This window comes from Sminthopsis crassicaudata, chromosome 5 (assembly GCF_048593235.1).
Source record: "Sminthopsis crassicaudata isolate SCR6 chromosome 5, ASM4859323v1, whole genome shotgun sequence".
Classification (NCBI taxonomy): Eukaryota; Metazoa; Chordata; class Mammalia; order Dasyuromorphia; family Dasyuridae; genus Sminthopsis; species Sminthopsis crassicaudata.
In genome coordinates, this window is record NC_133621.1 from 56,381,138 (window position 1) to 56,402,397 (window position 21,260).

A 21,260-nucleotide genomic window follows, 5' to 3' on the forward strand; every position below is an offset into this window, starting at 1 on the left:
TAGAATCTTCCTGTAACTGTCCCCAGGAAGAAAGTGCTGGAACTCAACAAGCTCCCCCAGCATGTCCTATCCAATCCAGTGGGCCCTGGAAGAGGACTGTCAAAGTCCAGGCAGCCTCGTCTCCCCAGTCTGAATCTTCAGCGAGGATGGTCACCGAGAACACTGACCAAAGGCCCCAGGAAATAGGCAGTGGACCACAAAGTGTGTTTTGGGCCTTTTGAGAAGATTTAGACATTAGTGGATTGAAGGAAGCTTATGGAGCTCTCCTGATTTCTCCCAGAAAAAGGAACATATTTGCAACTGAGAGAGGGAATAAAGACATAAAGACATTAATATCAGCCTTGGGAGTAGCACAGGGTGGTCCTTCACACATAAGCCCAAAAGCTGTAAAAAAAAAAAAAAAAAAAAAAAAAAGCCATGAGCTGTGGATGAAGCTCACTAAAGTGGCAACAGCTCCAGGCTAAATACACAGAAACAACAAGTAGGGACTCCTGGCCACTCTAGGAGTGGTTGGATCCTCAGAGGAATCATAGACACTTTCATCTCTCAGACTTTTTTTTTCAAGTTGAGGACAGAGTCCTGGAGGCTTGAATGAAGCTGGGTTGACTAGGATGGCAGACGGGGCAGCTGTGCCACTGAAGCCTGAGGGCATGGTCCTGGCAAGGAGGAACCAGCTCCACTGGGTGAAGAGGCAGGGGACTGGGAAGCTGTGGGCAGCTGTTACTTGCATGTGAAAGGAACTCTTGCTTTGGGCTTCCTGTTCTATGAGTTTGCATTTCCTGGTCAGACTCTTTGGGGTTCAACAAAAATCATACCTTCATGAAACAAGGAAAACAAACTTGCAAAGGAGGAAAGGTGTCTCAAGATGAAAATAAGCCTTTGAAAAATGAATATTGGCAATGGGAATGTAAAAATCGAAAACAAAGTGAACAAAGTGAAACATAACTAAGAGGCAGATCTGCAGTACAGATTAGGAATAGACAATTGAAGAGACAGATTACCGGACATTTTTACCCAAAAGAGAACCTTAACACAATAACGCAGAAATAATTTGGCGATATTATTTGTGGAATGATAAGACATGAGGGAAAAATATCCAAAGAGGAAAATAACATCCCATAATACCAAGTCAAGGAAATTCATTGGTGGGATTTAAATGCGAACGATAATTGGAATTTACCAAGGCACATCAGCAGCTCTAGTTAAAGACTGGAAAGAGATCTACTAAGTGCTGATTCTGAGAGGGGAGGGTGGAGATAGCATGAGGAGAAAGGAGAAAAATGGATGAGAGAGCATGCAGCAACACCAACTTAGAGAAGACAGAAGAGAAAGGTGTAGTTAAAAGGGGAGAGAGGCAAAGCAGAGAAAGAAGAGAAGAAAGGGAGAGCTTACACTAGAATGTTTGCATAAAGTATATTTAAAATTTTATTTTTATCTTGAAATGAGTATTTTTTTCAAATATAGGTAGAGACTTCAACATTCATTTTTGTCAATCTTTGTGATCCCAGTGTTCTCCTTCACTCTTTTCACCCCACTCTTCCAAAGACAGCAAATGATCTAAGAGAAATAATTACATTTCTTTTATGCACTAACGCACATTTTCATGTTTTAAAAGAAAAAATCTAATCCTGAGCCAAAAACCCAGGACAAAGAAAAAAATTAGGATTCTGAGTGTGACTTCCTGACTCAGATGGGCTACTCGGAGGCATCTCCAAATACAAACAGAAAGCATGGATTCAGTGCTTGCAAGGTGAGGGCCCAGCACACTAAGGAAACAGCCCATCATGTCCCCAGGCCAAAAAGATGGGTTGGCAAAAGAGGAAAAGCCTTGGTTTCAGTGGATGGCTGGAAAAGGAAGTAACAATTGGCCTATGACCAGCAATGCAGTCTCCTTCCTTCATGAAACTTAGGCCTGACCTTTTCTGCCTTACAATCCTATGAGAGTAGAGATCATGTGATGTCCTGAAATTTGGGCTTAAAGTCTTAGGGCCTCTGAGACATCTTCCCCTAATCCCATTCAGTCTCCTCTCTTTAGATGATTCCTTCTCCCACCAGTTCTTTTTTTTTTTTTTTTTTTTTTTTAGCTTTTATTGACATTTTTATTTATTTATGGGTAATTTTACAACATTGTCCCTTGCTCTCACTTCTGTTCCAACTTTTCCCTTCCCTTTCTCCACTCCCTCCTGTAGATGGCAAACAGTCTCATACATGTTAAACAATGCGAAAATTTATAAACAAATATATAATGTATTTATTTATGATGTATAATCTATATGTATAGATACATATAGATACATACACACATTTTTAAAATATTCACAAAAAGATGTATTCTTCAAGCAAACATTCTCCCCATTTTCTCATCATCATTCCATGTTTTTCCAAATCCCTTGTTTTTATTGTTTGACCATTTCTTAATTTATGGGCACACAACTTTGTTTCCAGGTTTTCATTCATGAAGAGTTAGAAATGATTAAAAGTAATTATAAAGAGTGGCAGAAGATTAAAATCTCGGAAAGCCAGCGTCTCTCAGAACCGGCCACCCCCAACCCCCATCTAGACTGACTCAGAGCCTTCTCAGAGCCTCAGAGCACAGACTCAGTACAGTCATCGCTGTTCTGTTAGTGCCTCTCTGATGTCCTACCCCCGGTCTGTAGAGGAAGCCCATTGATACCATCCAGCCCCAATCCCCGCAAAACAGACCTCCTGTTTCTCTTGTCAATTTGTTTTTTTTTTTTTTTTCGATTCCTACTCTGACAAAATGAACAAAAAATTCAAAAGGGCTCTAAATTTTGACAGCTTTTGTATGGAGAGAGGGCAGACTTCAAACACTGAGGAGACTAAAAACAGACTGTCCCCAGAGGAATCCCCTAAGGGGGATATGAGCTGCTCCTCAATACAAAAGAATCTCATAGAGGAAATCAAAAAGGCTCTCACAAGAGAGCTGGAAGAGAAATGGGAAAAGGAAAAGGAAGCTTGGCAAGAGAGCCAGGAGAAGTCATCCCATGCATTCAAAGACAGAGTGCATAAAGAAATCAAATCATTGAGAAACAAGATTAGTGAGCTGGAAAAAGAAAACAGCTCCCTAAAAAATCAAATGAATAAAATGGAAAAAAAATTCCATAGAAGATAAAAACTCAATTGGACAATTACAAAGAGATATAAAAAAGTGAGTGAAGAAAATACATCATTGAAAATTAGACTGGAACAAGTAGAAAAGAATGACTCAAGGAGAAACCAAGAGGTAGTCAAGCAAAACCAGAGCAATGAAACAATTGAAAAGAATGTCAAGTACCTTACTAGAAAGACAACAGACCTGGAAAACAGATCCAGGAGAGACAATTTGAGAATAATCGGACTCCCTGAAAAATGTGGGGAAAAAAAGAGCTTGGACACCATTTTCGAGGAAATTATCAAAGAAAACTGCCCAGACGTTCTGGAAACAATTCATCGATCACCTACTGAAAGGGATCCTTAAATCAAAATGCCAAGAAATATAGTGGCCAAGTTCAAGAACCATCAGACAAAGGAAAAGATATTGGAAGCTGCTAGAAAAAAGCAATTCAGATATGGAGGATCCACAATAAGGATAACCCAGGATCTAGCAGCGTCCACATTAAAAGAATGAAGGGCCTGGAACATGATATTCTGAAAGGCTAAGGAACTTGGTATGCCGCCAAGAATAACTTACCCAGCAAGAATGAGCATCGTTTTCCAGGGAAGAAGATGGATATTTAACGAAATAAATGAATTCCATCTATTTTTGATGAAAAAACCAGACCTCCATAAAAGGTTGGATCTTCAAATACAGAACTCAAGAGATTTCTAAAAAGGTAAAAAGAAATCTTGAGAACTATACTTCTGCCAAAAAAATACATAAAGAACATATGTACAATTTGTCTTAGAAACTAGAGGTGGAAAGGAAATTATATCATAAAAAAGTGTCAAGTGGTGGTACTACATCTCATGAAGAGGCAAAGCTAACCTATTATATCTGAGAGAAAGAAAAGAGGGAGATGAATATAGTGTGTATCAATAGACATATTCGATTTATGGTGAAACTTCTTCCACTTCATTGAAAAGTGAAAGGGAAGGAGTAAACTAAGGGGAAGGGAATACAGACATTTGGAGGATAAGGGGTAAAATAAGGGGAGGAACTTTAAGGTGGGGGAGGGATCCTAAAAAGGGAGGGCTGTGAAAAGCAAGTGGTGTTCACAAGTTTAATACTGGGTAGGGGGGTAAGAGGGAAGGAAAGGGGAAAAGCATAAGCAGGGGCTTAAGAGGATGGCAAGCAATATAGAATTAGTCCTTCTAACCATAAATCTGAATGGGGCAAACAGCCTCATAAAGAGGAAGCAGTTAGCAGACTGGATTAAAAGTCAGAATCCTACTATATGTTGGTTACAGGAAACACACCTGAAACAAGGTGAGACATTCAAACTAAAAGTAAAAGGGTAGGGAATAGCCAGCCTCATCTCAGATCAAGCAAAAACAAAAATTGATCTAATTAAAAGAGATAAGGAAGGGCATTATATCCTGCTAAAGGGCAGCATCAATAATGAAGCAGTATCAGTATTAAACATATATGCACCAAGTGGTGCAGCATTTAAATTCTTAAAAGAGAAATTAAGAGAGCTGCAAGAGGAAATAGATAGCAAAACTATAATAGTGGGAGATCTCAACCTTGAACTCTCAGAATTAGATAAATCAAACCACAAAATAAATAAGAAAGAAGTCAAAGAGGTAAATAGAATACTAGAAAAGTTTAATATGATAGATCTTTGGCGAAAGCTAAATGGAGACAGAAAGGAGTATACTTTCTTCTCAGCAATTCATGAACCTATACAAAAATTGATCATATGCTAGGGCATAAAAACCTCAAAATCAAATGCAGTAAGGCAGAAATAGTAAATGCATAATTTGCAGACCACAATGCAAGCAAAATTACATTCAATAAAAAGCCAGGGGGAAATAGACCAAAAAATAATTGGAAACTACATAATGTTATACTAAAGAGTGATTGGGTAAAACAGCAAATCATAGACATAATTAATAACTTCACCCAAGAAAATGACAATAAAGAGACACCGTACCAAAATGTGTGGGATACAACCAAAGCAGTAATAAGGGGAAGTTTTATATCTCTACAGGCCTACTTGCATAAAATAGAGAAAGAGGGGGCCAACGAATTGGGCTTACAACTAGAATTGCTAGAAAAGGAACAAATTAAAAACCCCCAGACAAACACAAAACTTGAAATTCAAAAAATAAAAGGTGACATTAATAAAATTGAAAGTAAAAAAACTATTGAATTAATTAATAAAACTAAGACGTGGTTCTATGAAAAAACCAACAAAATAGACAAACCCTTAGCAAACCTGATTAAAAAAAGGAAAGAGAAAAAGTAAATTGTTCGTCTTGAAAATGAAAAGGGTGAACTCACCACTAATGAAGAGGAAATTAGAACAATAGTTAGGAGCTACTTTGCTCAACTTTATGCCGATAAATTCGATAACTTAAATGAAATGGAAGAGATATAAAGGAAGTGCTTCTAATAAGGCGACAGCACTGGCCTGCATGGGCGAATGAAATGAGGCCTCTTCCCACTCTAAATTTACAAGATTTTGTAGAGTAGCAAGGAGGTTTTGCCTTTTTTAAAGTTACTTGAGGCTTTGGATTTGTTATTGAAAACTTGCTGGCAATCTATACCTGAAAAAGGAGATCATAGACAAAGCTCATATTTGATTTCATAGGATTTCTACATCTACCATCTCATTATCTCTTATCAGCAGTCTTACATATGCTACCCTTTATTAGCCACAGTTTGCAGCTGAGCAAATGGAGTTGTACAAATTGTGTCTCTTTTGAATCTTTACTCAGGCTTTTAAAGTTAGTATCTCAACTAAGAGCTCGAGTCAGGTCTTCTGATTCTAAGACATCAACCTGAAAACTTCTAATAATGTGCTTTAAATAAGCACATTAATAAAAAGAAAATACATTTGCATAAAGCTTGAAAGATTACAGAATGCTTTTCTCAGAATGCTTCATAAATACAAGTGTTGGTATCCATTCCCATTCTCTAGGTGAAGAAACTGAGGATCAAAGGAACAGGTGATATTATTGGAAAACAGGATATTTTTACTATCAAACATCAAGGAAAGCAAGGGAAGATGTATAACAATACAGTATATGCTTCAGTGTGAAATGAACAAGTAGGGGTACAGAGGTTTGGAGTGTTGGCGGAGATCAAGCTCTTTCTGATCTTATTTTCCATTTGATTCGTGGCATTGTTAAGGGAATGAGAGAGGCTGAAATTAGCCCTTTCACAGCAACTGTACTAGTTCCTTCACAAATTGGATGAGTTGAAGTCACCAAATGATTTCAGTAGAGGCAGACTAGACTACCTAAGGTGTGAGAGTAAAAAGGAATTTTGACAGTCACCAGGGTGATGTCAGCGAAGCCTAGAGACTTAGATAAACTGGTGCTAAAGGTAAGGAGCAGAAGCAGGAAACCATAGTATGCAGCAACATCAGTACCACAGTCAATTCTAATGGACCTGGCTCTTTTCAACAGTGAAATGATTCAGGCCTGAGCCAATGATCTGTTCATGATGACAATCATCTGCACAAAGAGAGACGACTGTGGGAACTGAGTGTGGATCACAACATAACATTTTCACAGTTTTTGTTATGATTTGCTTGAATTTCATTATCTATTCCATTTTTATTTTTTTTAATTTCATTTGTCTTTTGCATCAAAATAATCGCATAAATGTGTATGCCTATATAGGAATTAACATGTCTTTAACTGTGGTAAGCATATATTGAATTGCATGCCATCCACATGAGGGAGGGGGGGGGGAAGGTGGGAAGAATTGAAACACATGATTTTTCAAGGGTCCATAGTGAAAAAAATTTCCTTGTGTATGTTTTGAAAATAAACAACTCCAATGAAAAAATAAATTAAAAGAAGTTTGCCTAAAGCATGTGAATGGAGGTAAAGAGTGTTAGAGAAGATACGAGATGAGAAGGAGGAAGATGTCAAGTTTGTGGCCTGTGCAGTAATGCAAGACATATATCTATCCTGGATTTGAACCAGAAATAGAAAAGACATGAAACCCAAATGAAAAATGTTTTAGAAAGAAGTGAATCCAATTCTCTTTACCCGTGAACACCCGATGTAAATATATTTTTTCTTTGTTAATGGACAGTCCGAGAAAGACAAGAAATTTAAAATTTTAGTGTTCAGAAATATTTTCAATCTTTGGTAAAGGTACACTCTAGGTGGAAGCTGGGAAGAAGTTTGAATGGGAATCTGTGGGAAATACAGTTTGAAACCCAATTCAGGGAGAGTGTCTTTGGTTCAGGAAACAATGTAATGAAGAAGCATGCTGATTGTGCACATATACTCCGGTTGGTAACGGATATAACAGCAAAATGGTTCCATCTGATGTCATCACTACCTCACAATGTGTTACTAGGATAAAAGGCCAGGAGTCTCAACAACCGTGCTCTGTGCGAGAGGGAGAGGAGAGGGAGAGGGAGAGCGAGAGCGAGAGCAAGAGCGAGAGCGAGAGAGCGCCAGAGCCAGGGGTAGGTGGAGAAAGTGAAAGAGGGTTAGCGTTAAGGTTTGTGTGTATTCATTCCACAACCTCATATTTCATCAGCTAAGGGGCTTCCTTGTATTTCCCATCCTGAAAAAGCTGTTACAGGTAAGAAGTTCCTTGGTGCAGACCATTCTGGTGGGAATACATGTAGGACGAAGAATGAGGAAGTTTGTAGTTTGGGGGGAGCTGTGTCATTTTGTGGGAAGACATTGTTCTAGAGATTAATGTGAGAGACCTTCCTTGTGCAAGCAACAGGAAATGGACAAGATACTTGTTCCTCAGTCCTCAATGTCCTCAATACAACTGAGATCCTAAGAGAGAAGCCTCCTGTGTAGTCTCTTAGGAGATAACTCAAATTATCTGAGACTCACCTACAAAGAAAATGGCACTTTCTTGTTTTCCTGAAGAGGCTCCTTTGTTCATGAGTAGAAGAGAGACATGGACCTGGGAGTCAGGATGACTAGAGTTTCAAATTCAGTATAAGACAGAGTTGAGAGTTCCCTGAGGCAAAACAGTTCCCCTGTTTGCCTCCATTTCCTCACAAGATTGATATAAGGATCAAGTGAGATGGTATATTGGGAAAAGATGTTGAGAACAGTGAAAGGACCGAAAAGTGTTTCCTCTTACACCCTCTCCTGATGTGAACCCGAGACTGCCAGCAGATCCTATTGGTTAGACTATTCAAAGAATTCCATCCTTTGGGAGACCAAGCTTAAACCCCAAACACTTGTGGATTCCTTTAGCCAGAGAGGAGTTGGAGCAGAGCAGTATCAATGTTCTTCCACTTTTTCTGACAAGCTACTGGAGCCTCTTCCATCTTTCTCCAAATCATCTTTAAAAGTCATAAAACACATTCTTTGTAATTTCAAAATATCGATCTATTCCATTTTTTCGATGGGAGTGGGTGGACAAGATTTTTCTTTGTATCTGTAGATATCCAGGGAAGGTATGGAAAATCCCTTTCTCTCTGTATATGGGAAGACAGTGTTTCATTACTTCTTAGTGACCTAGTGTGCTTCAAGTCACGGAATGTGTTCAGAAAGGTGAATCCAGGGTACAAGTGTAGGTTAGGACTTCGAACTTGTATGTCTGGCCCATCTGATCCAATTTGTAATGAGAAGTTTGCCCTTAGGGCTTGTGGATTTGAGAACAGAAATAGAGAACTCTTCAGGGAAAGAAGAAAGAGGGATAGGAGCCAATAGTCTGTCAGCCTGGCAAGTCCATAGGATGTTTTGAAATCAAAAAATATTGTAATTCTCAGAAATTTTGTGCTTTGAGCAGTGTAAAGTAACCACCAAAGCAAACAAATGAATTTGATTGAGAGTTTATACTGAATGACACTTTGTCTGCAAAGTGTCAACTTCTATTTCTCTTGTCCTATAATGGAGTTCCTCATTTGCTGCCTTTGGATTTCTTTTAATATGAGGAACCTGGCAAGAAGGGATGGAGAAAGGAAGAAACAGGGACTGGGACCCAGAGGAATGTATCATTTTTATCAAAGGTGTTGAGGTTGGCTCTACTGTTAAAACATAGAGGACGATGAAAGGAAGCTGCTGGGTTGAGTCCGATGAGCTATTAGAGCCTTCTTGAACTGCTAGCTGCTGCTTTAGCCGGGAAGATGGGGTAGTTATTGGAAACAAAGCTGAGGATTTATTTGTTATCATTCTTTTCCCTCAGGACATCCTTGCAGTTCTACATGATGAAAAGAAATGGAGTATTTCCCCAAGGTGAGAATCCTTGAACCAACATGTAGTAATACTTCTTTTTACATCAGTCACTGAATTAAATGAGGAAGATAGACTACCAGAATTTCCTGGAAAGAGGGAAGACCAAAAGTACATCCACTAGAATATGCCAGATCAATAGAGTCTAGAAAACTAATGTCCTAAAACATAATTGCAATGATACACTGAAGCTATCAGAAGAGCTTAGGAGACAGGTGGACAGGGTAACCAGCTTGTTAGCTATGGGAGTGAAGAAAAGCAAACCTCTGTAGGAAAATGCATTTGAGGAAGTTATGAAAACATGCCTCAGTGAAGCGATGGTATGTGGGCTAAGCAAAGGAAAGTGTGGCAGATGACTGAACCAGCAAACCTCAATGACAGAAAAGCGAATTTCATATGAGAGCAGAGGGTGCAGGACAAAGAACACATTCTGTTTTGGACACATTGGGGGTTCTGGTGCAATTCGGCATCCAGGTCAAAAACAGATATTACATGCGAGTTGGGGAAGACAGTTCAAGACAGAGACTGCAGCACGATCGGTATATTTGGGAGTGTTTTTAAGTTGTATCTATTTCCATTGCTTCATAGGAGGATGATACTTGTAAGTCGCTAGGACATGGCTGTAATTCTGGCAGTTGAAGGAGTAAACATGGCCAGAGAATAAGAGGTGTGAGGTGAAGAGGAAGGGATAACAGCTTTTCTCAAAAAGTGATTTAGTGCAGTGAGATGGGAATGCACTGAGAAAAGGGAAAGGGGCCAATTAACTTCCATTGGAAGTTAGAGTCAAGAAGAAACTTTTCTGTTGGAGGGGAAGAGGGATACATGAGGTTGGTTGAGTGAACCTTATTCTCATCAATATTGCTTCAAATAGGAAACACCATCAATACTGAATAGGGATATCAAACTCTTATCTTAGCTTGCAGGAAAATAGGAGGTTAATGCAACATGAGAAGGGAGGAGTGATTAAAGAAGAGGTCATTTTGGAAGAGTCACTGATAAGCAGCAAACTGCTTTGCAGGAGAGACAGTGTAAAATGAGAGAATAAATTTGGGTTGGAAATGCAATTAGAAATAGTAAATGTAAACGCAATTTTTGAAACAAGTTTCCCTGATAGATGTTCCTTGTTCACTGGGAAATGATGAGCAGAATATTCACAGGGAGAAAAAACCCTACAAAATCCTCCATGAACAGAGTGAAACATGCCATATGTAAAAAGATCTCAATATTCTTCGATCATCAGCACAAAATGATTTAATTATTCTCAGTAATGCAACCATCCTTAATTATTCTGAAGGAGGCATGGTAAAAAACAAAAACAAAAACAAAAACAAAATCAAACAAATAAACAAAAAAGACTATCCATTCACAGAAAAGAATAGAGTGTTCCTGTATACAGATCAAAGCATTCTATTTCCCTCTATATCTATTTTTCACTTAATTTTTCTCATGGCAATTTTTTGGTCATTAAGATGGGAGACCTATATTTTGTTAGCTTTTTATTACAGATTTTATTTACAAGATATATGCATGGATAATTTTTCAGCATTGACAAATTGTTCCTACTTTTCCCCTCCTTCTGCCCACCCTTTCCCCCAGATGGCAGGTTGAACACTACATGTTAAATATGTTAAAATATAAGGTAAATTCAATATATGTATACACAGCAAAACAGTTATTTTGCTGTACACAAAGAATCCGACTTTGAAATAGTGCACAATTAGCCTGTGAAGGAAATAAAAAATTCTGATGAACTTTTGATCCAGTCTGCTATCTGCCTCGGTTTAATGGGAGAGTTCATCTCATTAACATTTACAGTTAAAATTCCTAATTCTGTATTTCCTGCCATCATATTATCCTCTGATTATGCTTTTTTCCCCCTTGACCCCCCTGAATCCCTTCCCAAGTATTTAATTTATAGACCCCACTTGTGATGCGCAGCCCTCCCTTTTTAGTATCCCTCCCCCCTCATTTTAAGTCACTACACATTTCTTGTACCCTTCCCTTATTCCCCTTTTCCTTTTCCCTTTTCCTCTCCCCTTTTCAATGAGGTGAGAGAGAATTCTTTGAAAATCAAATATGTCAATTATTTCCTCTTTGAGCCTACTCTGATGAGAGAAGATTCACACAATGTTTCTTCCCCTCTCTAAATTCCCTCAGATGTGGTACATTTTTATGCCTCTCCTGGGATGTGGTTTCTTTATTTTTATCACTCCTTCCCCTTTTACTGATACTAAGCCATTCCCTTTCCTACTTCCCTTTTTTATATTATATAAGTAAAATCAAATTACCCATGTGGACTTTTGGTATATCCACAACAGAGATACAGTTCTCAAGAGTTCTTTTTTTGTTTCTCTTCAGTCTTGTGGATGTAGATTAATTTTTTTGTTAAAGTCTGTTTTTTGTTTTGTTTTGTTTTGTTTTTTCTTAGAAACAAATGGAATTCCTCTGTTTCATTAAATGACCATCTTCTTCCATGGAAGAAAATGCTAAACTTAGCTGGGTCGTTTATTCTTGGTGGCAATCCTTGTTCTTTTGCCTTTTGGAATATCAGGTTCCAGGCCCTTTGATCCTTTAATGTGGAGGCAGCCAGATTTCACATGACCCGTACTGTGGCACCTTGATATTTTTTTTTTTTGTTTTTTTTTTTTTTCCTAGTACTTGCAATATTTTTTCTTAGTTTGGTAGTTCTGCAGCTTAGCCACAATATTCCATGGAGTTCTTTTTTTAGGGTCTTTTTCAGAAGGAGTTTGATGAATTCTTTCCACGCCTATTTTCCCTTTTGTTTCTGTTATTTCTGGACATATCCCTTTGATGATTTCCTGTAAAATAGAATCTAGGCTCTTTTTTTCATCATAGGTTTTGGAAAGTCCAATGATCCTCAGATTATCTCTCCTAGATCTATTTTTCAGGTCTATAGATTTTCCCAGTAAGTATTTGATGATATTCTCCAGCTTTAATTTTTTTTTGATTTGTATGACTGATTCTTGGTTTTGCAATGAATCATTCATTTCTATTACTTCAGTCCTGATTTTTAATGAATTATTTTCTTCATTCACATTTTTTAGTTCTTTTTTTCCTGGTTGGTTGGAATATTTTTTCTTTAGTCTGATACTTCTGAAATTTAGTCACACTATTCCTTGGAGTTTTTATTTTAAACTCAATTTCAGAAGGTGTTTGATGAATTCTTGCAATACTCATTTTACCTTCTGATTCTATTACTTATGGGCTGTTTTTTGTTTGTTTGTTTGTTTGTTTGTTTGTTTGGATGGTTTCTTATTAAAGAATATATATCTCGGCTTTTTATTTTACCATAATTTTCAGGAAGTACAATAATCCTCAGATTATCTCTCCTAGATATACTTTTTAGTTCTTTTTTTCTCCAAGTAGAAATTTCACATTTTTTTTCTATTTTTTATTTTATTGTCTTTGCTTGACTGATTCTTTTCTTTGAATGTTATTTTTATTTTTTTTTTACAAAAAAATTATGCCTAGGTAATTTTCTAGCATTGATAATTGCAAAATTTTTGTTTCAACTTTTCCCCTCCTTCCCCCTACCCCTTTCTCCAGATAGCAGGTAAACCAATATATGTTACATACATGAAAGCATAAGTTAAATACAATATATGTATACATATCCAAACAATTATTTTGCTGCACAAAACGGATTGGACTTTGAAACAGTGTACAATTAACTTGTGAAGGAAGTAAAAAATGTAAACAGACAAAAATAAAGGCATTGGGAATCCTATGTAGTGTTTCATAGTCAACTCCCAGAGTTTTTTCCTGAGGGTAGCTGGTTCAGTTCATTACTGCTCTATTAGAACTGTTTTGGCTCATCTCATTGTTGGAGAGGGCCTCATCCATTAAAATTGATCATCATATAGTATTATTGTTGAAGTTTATGATGATCTCCTGGTCATGCTCATTTCACTCAGCAAATTTTCATATAAGTCCCTCTAGGCCTTTCTGAAATCAGCCTGTTGATCACTTTTTATAGGATAATAATATTCCATAATATTCATATACCACAATTTATTCAGCCATTCCCAATTATTGGGTATCCACTCAGTTTCCAGTTTCTGGCCACTACAAAGAGGGCAGGCACAAACATTCTTGCACGTGCAGGTCACTTTCCCTTCTTTAAAACCTCTTTGGGATATAACCCCAGTAGTAATGCCACTGGATAACTGGGTTTGCACAGTTTGATAATGCTTTGAACATTGTTCCAAATTGCTCTTCAGAATGGCTGGATGTATTCACAATTCCAGCAACAGTATATCAGTGTCCCAATTTTTCCACATCCACTTCAACATTCTGTAGTCAATTTCCCTGTCATTCTAGGCAATCTGACAGGTGTGCTTCTTGACTGATTCTTGATGTCTCAGGGAATCATTCATTTATATTTGTTCAGTTCTTATTTTTAATGCGTTTTTTTCATTAGTTTTTTTTTTAATTTTTTACTTTTACGTATATTTCTAATTAATTTTTAAATGACTATTTTTGCTCCATGGAATTATTTTCCATTTCATTATTTCTTTTTTATTTATTTATTTATTTATTTTACTGCGTTAATGCTCTTTTGTTTTTTTCAATTCACAAATCCTGTTATCTTTTTTGAATGCACAAATCCTATTTCCTGGCAGTTCTTTACCTTTTCCAATTCATAAATTCTGTTTCCTTGCACTCCCTTGGAGTTCTTTACCTTTTCCAATTCACATTTCAGGAAGTTCCTTTTGTTTTCCACTTTATCAAATTTTTCTTTAAATGAGTTATATGCCTTTTCTTTCCTCTCTTGCATAGCTTCTCTTTCCTTTCCCCAGTTTCCTTCTAGCTATCTTTTAAAATATGTTTTTTTATAATTTCTTCTAGGAGAGCCTTGTATGATGGGGACAGGTTACATCCCCCTTTAGGGTTTTGTCATGAACCTGTCAGCTATTTGTCTCCTTGGAGGTGAAAACCTGCTCTCTTTCTGAATAGAAGCTATCCATGGTCCATTTGCTATTTTGACTCATTGTTCTAAAGCCCTTATGATGTGCCTTCAGGTCAAGGGTTTTCCAGTTTCCTCTGTAGAGCAGGAAGAGAGATATTGACAATAGCTATCCTTCAAACAGGCTGCAAAGAGCAGAAAGCTGTGGAAGTGGTCTGGGAAAAGCTCCCCACTAAAAGTGTCTCTGCCCTGAGTAGCACAGGCCTAACTGTGGAGCTTCCCTGCTAGAAGCCCTGCAGTTTGGATTAGAGACTACCCTGGGCTAGAAGCATAGCAGCAAAAGTAACTGCCCTAGGCAGGACCTTGCAGTTGGGAGTAGCAGTTGCCTTGGGAAGATCCCTGTACCAGACAGGAAGTGTCTCAGCCCTGGAGAGGGCAATTGCACTGTGAAAGTTCTGTTGCCCCTGGCCCATCCCCTCCCCATGCAGGTTAGAGGCTTCCCTGCCTGGGACCCCCTGCCTGTCAGATTTGTGACTGCCCCGGACAAAATCCCTGTTCTCCAGAATGCAGCTGCACACGTGTGCTGTGATCTGTGCTGAGTCACTCACATCTGGTTTTGGGTGCTTATAGCCAGATCCAGTTAGATTCTGGTGTTATTTTGGAGTACACTCAGCCTTTGGCTGTAATTCCTCTGTTGCTCTACTGCTTTGCAACCAAAGCAGAGCAGCCAGCCTGTGGTAGAGTCCTCCTTGTAAATTTTCCAGCCATACAGACCAACCCACCCAGGTGCACTCACTAGACTAGCCTCTCCTTCTATCTCCCTGCTTAAGGGGGTCTGCTCCCTCCACTCTGGATAAACCTTTTCTGGCGATCATACAGATTTTTTTGGATGGTTAGTTGTTGTACTTCCAATCTTTGGGAATTTAACTAGTCAAGCACTATTTTGGAAGCTGAATTTGGTAATTAGTAATGAGGTATGGGAGGAGTTTAGAATATCACATGTGTCTTCTCCACCCTCTTGGCTCTGCCCCTCAAGATGTATGCTTTTTCTCTATGTTTTGAATAATTGTAAATGCAGTTTATTAATCGTAGGTGGGAATCAAGGAAAAAGGTTAGAAAACAAAAAAAAAATGAAAAAGGAATTTCTTGAATGTAAATTCGGTAAAATGTCAAATGTATTTATAAAAAGAAAAAATGCAATCACTTTTTAACTTTGGATATCATGAGAATCATTTTGCTTTTCAATTAGTAAAACTTGACTGTGTGAGAAACCAGAATCCAGAGTTTCAAAGCCAAAGAAAGAGGATAGAAAACGTGGTGGTTACAGTCAATAAACATTGATTATCTACTCTGCACCAAGCTCCATAACAAGCACTGGGTGTATAAAAAGGCTCAAGGTGGGTTCTGGCCTGAAGGAGCTTCCATTCTAAGGAGGTGACTCCATACAAACAACTCTGTTCAAATAATGAGGTTACCACAAAAATTGGAAGGCAGGAAAGTGTCTCTTGGGCTTCCTCCAAGTATGAAATATAGGAGGGCATGTTGACTAGGGAAAAGTTGTCTTCCAAAGGCCAGTTATCACTATGGGTACGGCATACTCCCTGTGCTATTGCTCTCTTTCCCACACACAGTCTCTTTCTTGATTCCTTCCCGTTTGCTCATATGCTGCCTTCTTCATTCACAGACTTTGTCCAGGATCAACACAAGAGCCTATTGGGGAAAGCAAAATCGCTGATTTTCCGAGGTCCCCCTCACGGAATGCAAGGGCTGGACTTTGAGGGCCAAAAGCACGGCATTCCTGGAAGGCCAAAAATGGAGGCAAAGGACGTTGGGGGCCCATCCTGGGTGAGGAGTTCTTCTTACACCACTCCTAACAATACCATTCTATTTCCTTCAATCGTTATGGAACCATTACTTCCTGTTACCCCTGAATGTCTCCGAAAAGCCACCCCAGCTTATCCTGGCCAAGCCGTCAATGCTGTTCCAAAGAGAACATTCAAAATCCATTTGGCCACAGAATGCCAAACATTGTCTGAGACTGGGCTTGAACGTTCATCTGTGTGGTCCCAGGGAGAATCTTCTGCAGCCAAAGAAGCGGCCCCTAAATGTGACAACAAAAAGATCAGTCGTTTTTGGAAGACCACAGCCAAAGTATCCCCGACACTTCTGAGTGAATCAAAGCTATGTCCCAGCGAGCTATCTGGACCTTCCTTGAATTTGGCCCAGGGAGAAGGTCCACCAACCCATGCAGCCACCCCAAAATGTGGCATGCAGAAATTCAGTTCTCTTTGGAGGAAAACAGCCAAAGTTTTCCCGGCACTGCTGAGTGAATTGGAGACATCTTCCAGAGATCTCGATGATCCCTCCTTCAATTGGGCTCAGGGCGAAGGTCCACCACCCCAAGCAGCCAGCCCAGTAAGGGCCATCAAAGTAGTCAGAACTCTAGGAAAGAGGAGCACCAAATCATCCCCAGGCCTGCCGACTGTCGCAAATACATTCTCCAGTATACTCTCTTCCCAGGGGCCCCAGGGAGAAATTCCTCAAGCCGAAGAAGGCATAAGAGCTTGTGCCATTAAAGGAGTCAGTGAACTTCGGAAGAGGATGGCCAAGGTTTCCCCAGCACTGCCCAATGTGTCCAAGACACCACACAAAGTTGTGTCTAAACCCTGTGATGTTTGGCTCCAGGATGAAGATCTTCCACTGCAAGAAGCCCTCCAAGTGAAAGGTTTCAGTGCTCCTCGGAACAGGAAGACGACCACTGTAAACCCTCGCCCACCCATTGGATCCAAGACATTCCCCACAGTTGTGTCTGACAGGTCCTCTAATTGGCCCCAGGGGGAAGCTGCTTCAGGCCAGGAAGCCACCCCGTTCTGTGGCATCAAAGTAATTATAACTGGGATAAAAAAGTGCACAGAAGGATCCCCAGGTCTGCCAAGTGAGTCCAAGGCATTGCGTGAAATTATCTTCCAATCTTCCTGTAACTGGACCCAGGAAGAAAATGCTGGGACTCAAATTGCTACTCCAGCATGTCCTCCCCAAACCAGTGGCCCCTGGGAGGGGTCGGTCGAAGTCCAGCTAACCTCGTCCCCCCGGTCTCAACCTTCGCCGAGCCTGGTCACCAAGAACTCTGAGCAAAGGCCCCAGGAGATAGGCTGTGGAAAACATAGTGCATTTGGGGCCTTTTTAGAAAATTTACAGATTGGTGGATTAACAGAAGCTCATCGAGCTCTCCTGATTTCTCCCCGAAAAAGAAACAAATCTGCAAATGAGCAAAAAGAAAGACATTAATATTAGAGTTGGGATAGCACAGATGGGTCCTTCACACATAAGTCTGAAAGCTGTAAAAAAAAAAAAAGAAAAAAAAAGCCATGGAGGTAGGGATGAAGCCCGGTAAAGTGGCAACACCGCCAGGCTAAATCCACAGAAACAAGTGGGCACTCCTGGCCAATCTAAAAGTGGTTGTATCCTCAGCAGGAAGCACAGAGACTTTCATCTCTAAGACTTTCTTTTAAAGTTGAGGACTGAGTCCTGGAAGCCTGAGTGAAGCTGGGCTGACTTTGATGGCAGGAGGGGCAGCTGTGCCACTGTAAGCCTTAGGATATTGTCCTGGAGTGGAGCAACCAGGCCCCCATGGGGACAGATGCAGAGGCCTGGGACGATGTGGGCAGCTGCTCCTTGCATGTGAAGGGAGCTTTTGCTTTGGGCTTCCTGTTTAAAGCGTTTGCCTTTCCTGGACAGAGTCTTTGGGGTGCGTGCTCAGAGAGTGACATTGAAGGGGAGCTTAAGGAACTTTCCGCACACACATCAATTAGAGCAGCTTCACACTCATTCCTATTTTTTAAAAATGCACCTGCAAAGAACCCCCCACCATTGAAACATGCTATTGGAACAGGGAAGATCAGAGATTTCATTTTTAGAGGATGTAAAAAAATCTTTTGCCCCAAAGAATAATGTGTAATGGTTGCATACGCAAAGAAAATATGGAGTACTGAAAAAAGAATGTAAAAATCAAAAGAAATTGAGAAAAAATTATCTCAAAAAAATCCTTCTAAGAAAAACCATAAGCTTATGAAACAAGGAAAACAAACTTCTAAAGGAGGAATGGAGTATCCAGATGAAAATAAGGTTTTGGTAAATGAATATTTGAAATGGGAAGCCATAGAAGTGTGGTATAACCAAGAAATTACAAGATTGGAAAAATTGAAAACAAATTGAACAAAGTGAAATAAAACTTAAAAGACAGATCTTCAGGAAAGATGAGAATAGACAATTGAAGAGATGAACTACCTGGAAATTTTGACCAAAAAAAGAGCAGTCCTGATCTCATCTCCTGGAAGTGTTTCAACCTAAAAGGGGCAAGTTACTGACCTGGGCTAGTGGGGTGCGGACTGAGGAGGGGCAATGGGTGACATATAAGCGACACCAGAGAGGATGGGTGTGCTGAGTGGCAGAATCAGGGATCCGGTGATTCCAGCTTTGCCAAATCAGTGGGATCTCATTATTTGCTGTCTTGAGGAAACAACTCTGATGATTAGATGAAAAATGCAAGGATCAAATGTGACTAAAATAGAATCAACAAACTGAAGTTACTGTGGGGGTTGCTAAGAACCCCACTCAGAGGAAGACTGAGGAGATAGACAAACCTATCATAAATGTGACTCCTGATTTTGGAGGGGGAGGAGCCAAGATGGCGGAGAAGAAACACACGACTCTGTGAACGTCCTTACTCCCTCACAACCAATTAGACAAATCAGCCTCAGAAGTAGCACTGGACTGATAGATACCACAAGGACTGGAAGCACGACTTAGCAGCTGAAGAGAATCTGGAGTTTCAACAGGAAAGGTCAGTCCCCAGGGGAGGAAGAAGAGAGGCCAGCACAGATGGCTGGGTGCTAGCATACTGTGCCTATCGCGCTGGGAAGGGCTCTGGGATCAGAGAAGCCACTGAGATAAAGGAATCTGGCACAGGCTGTTAGCTCTTCTCTGCTTATAATATAGCAGTTCAGAAGAGAAATCTAAAATACTTTAAAAATTCAGATAGATTAGATTTTCCAGGACCCTGGGGGTGACTCAGTAGATCTAGGCACTAGGGGGTGTGGCCTCAGCTCCCACCTGAGAAGTGGGTGGATATGGCCCAAGGCAACACACACTGCCTAGCTTAGCTGGAGGAAGTGGAACTCAGCTCCAGGAAGTCCCAGAGAAGCGGAACCTTTGAACCACCGACCACGGTTTCTGGTAGACACTTCCAGTTTGAGCGCAGGGGCTTTTCACCTCACCTGCTGCAGACATCCACGCCCCACCGGGACGCATAGGCTAGGCTTTGTGCCGTATTTACTATTCAATCTCAACCTCAGGGAAGCCACTAAAACACAGCGCCCTCAGGGCACAGCAGTGCTAGTCACCTGTGAGGCACTTCAAGGGAGAGGGTGGGGAACTCTCTCCCAGAGCTCTATCTTAGCTCAGGTGCAAGAGCTGCTGCATCCATCCAGTCTGGGAGGAAGCTGGTAAAGAAGTAAGTAAATACTTTCCTACCCCAGGGACAGACCCCAAAAGATTTTGTAAATATGAACAAAAAAGCCAGAAAAACTATAGATTCCTTCTACACAGAGAAAGAGCGGGTATCCAACCCCGAGGAAGTTAACAGCAGAGAGTCAGCAGACAACAACCTAAAGGGGAACGATTCCTAACCCCCATCACATAACTCTCTCCTAGAAGAGACTATTAAAAAGTTAAGAGAGTTTGAGGAAAAATGGGGAAAGGATAGGGAAGCTATGATAGAGAATAACAACGTCCTGAAATTGGAGTTGGAAAAAATAAAAAATTCACAGGAGATGCAGGGAAACAAAATTTGTGAATTAGAAAAGGTTAAAAAATCACAGGAAAGTAGGATTTCTGAATTGGAAAAGATAAAAAAGTCTCAAGAAAATAGAATTTCTGAATTGGAAAAAGAAAATAATTCTCAAAAAAAAATTAGGGAAATGGAAAAAAATTTCATAGAGCAAAATAATTCATTTAAAAACGAAATTGGGCATTTACAAAAAGAACTAAAAACTGTGAAATTAGAAAATAACTCCTTAAAAGTCAGGAGGGAACAAATAGAAATGAATGATTCACATTGAACTCAAGAATCAGTCAAACAAAACAAAAAAAAAAAAATGAGAAGCTGGAGAACAACTTCAAATACTTACTGGGAAAATCTATAGACCTGGAAAATAGATCTAGGAGAGATAATCTGCGGATCATTGGACTTCCAGAGAACTGTGACCAAAAAAAGAGCCTAGATTCTATTTTACAGGAAATTATCAAAGTGAACTGACCAGAGATAATAGAAACAGAAGGGAAAGTAGATGTGGAAAGAATTCATTGAACTCCTTCTGAAAAAGACCCTACAAAAAGAACACCACAGAATCTTGTGGCTAAGCTGCAGAATTACCACACAAAGGAGAAAATCCTGCAAGCAGCTAGAAAAAAACAATTTAAATAGCAAGGTGTCACAATAAGGGTCACACAAGATCTGGCTGCCTCCACATTAAAAGATAGAAGGGCCTGGAACCTGATATTCCATAAGGCAAAAGATCAAGGACTGCAACCAAGAATGAACTACCCAGCTAAGTTTAGCATCTTTTTCCATGGAAGAAGATGGTCATTCAATGAAATAGAGGAATTCTATATGTTTCTAAGAAAAAAACCAGACTTAAACAAAAAAATTGATCTACATCCACAAGACTGAAGAGAAACAGAAAAAGGTACACAGAACCCTTGAGAACTGTAACTCTGTTGTGGGTATATAAAAAGTACTCAAGGATAATTTGATTTTACTGATATAAAAGAAAAAAAGGGGGGTGTAGTAAAGGGAAGGAGGTTGTTGCAGAAAAAGGGGAAGGAATGATAAAAAGAGGGAAACTACATCCCAGGAAGAGGCATAGAAAATACACCATATCTGAGGGAATTTAGTGAGGGGGAGAATCATTGTGTGAATCTTACTCTCATCAGGAGAGGCTCA

The 21,260-nt window shown here is 39.6% G+C and overlaps 1 protein-coding gene across 1 annotated transcript; it reads left to right on the plus strand.

Moving 5' to 3' along the window:
- Positions 1 to 7,466: 7,466 nt before the first annotated feature.
- Positions 7,467 to 17,622, plus strand: LOC141542451 (uncharacterized). Its single transcript, XM_074266861.1, has 3 exons — positions 7,467 to 7,711; positions 9,284 to 9,333; positions 15,942 to 17,622. Exons 2-3 carry the CDS (start codon positions 9,303 to 9,305, stop codon positions 17,543 to 17,545), a joined length of 1,635 nt encoding a protein of 544 aa, XP_074122962.1. The 5' UTR covers positions 7,467 to 7,711; positions 9,284 to 9,302; the 3' UTR covers positions 17,546 to 17,622.
- Positions 17,623 to 21,260: the final 3,638 nt, after the last annotated feature.

Coding starts and splice junctions, on each gene's coding strand:
- LOC141542451 (XM_074266861.1), top strand. CDS start 9,303: ATGATGAAAAGAAATGGAGTATTTCCCCAAG. Junction 9,334..15,941: donor AAATGGAGTATTTCCCCAAG/GTGAGAATCCTT, acceptor CTTCATTCACAG/ACTTTGTCCAGGATCAACAC.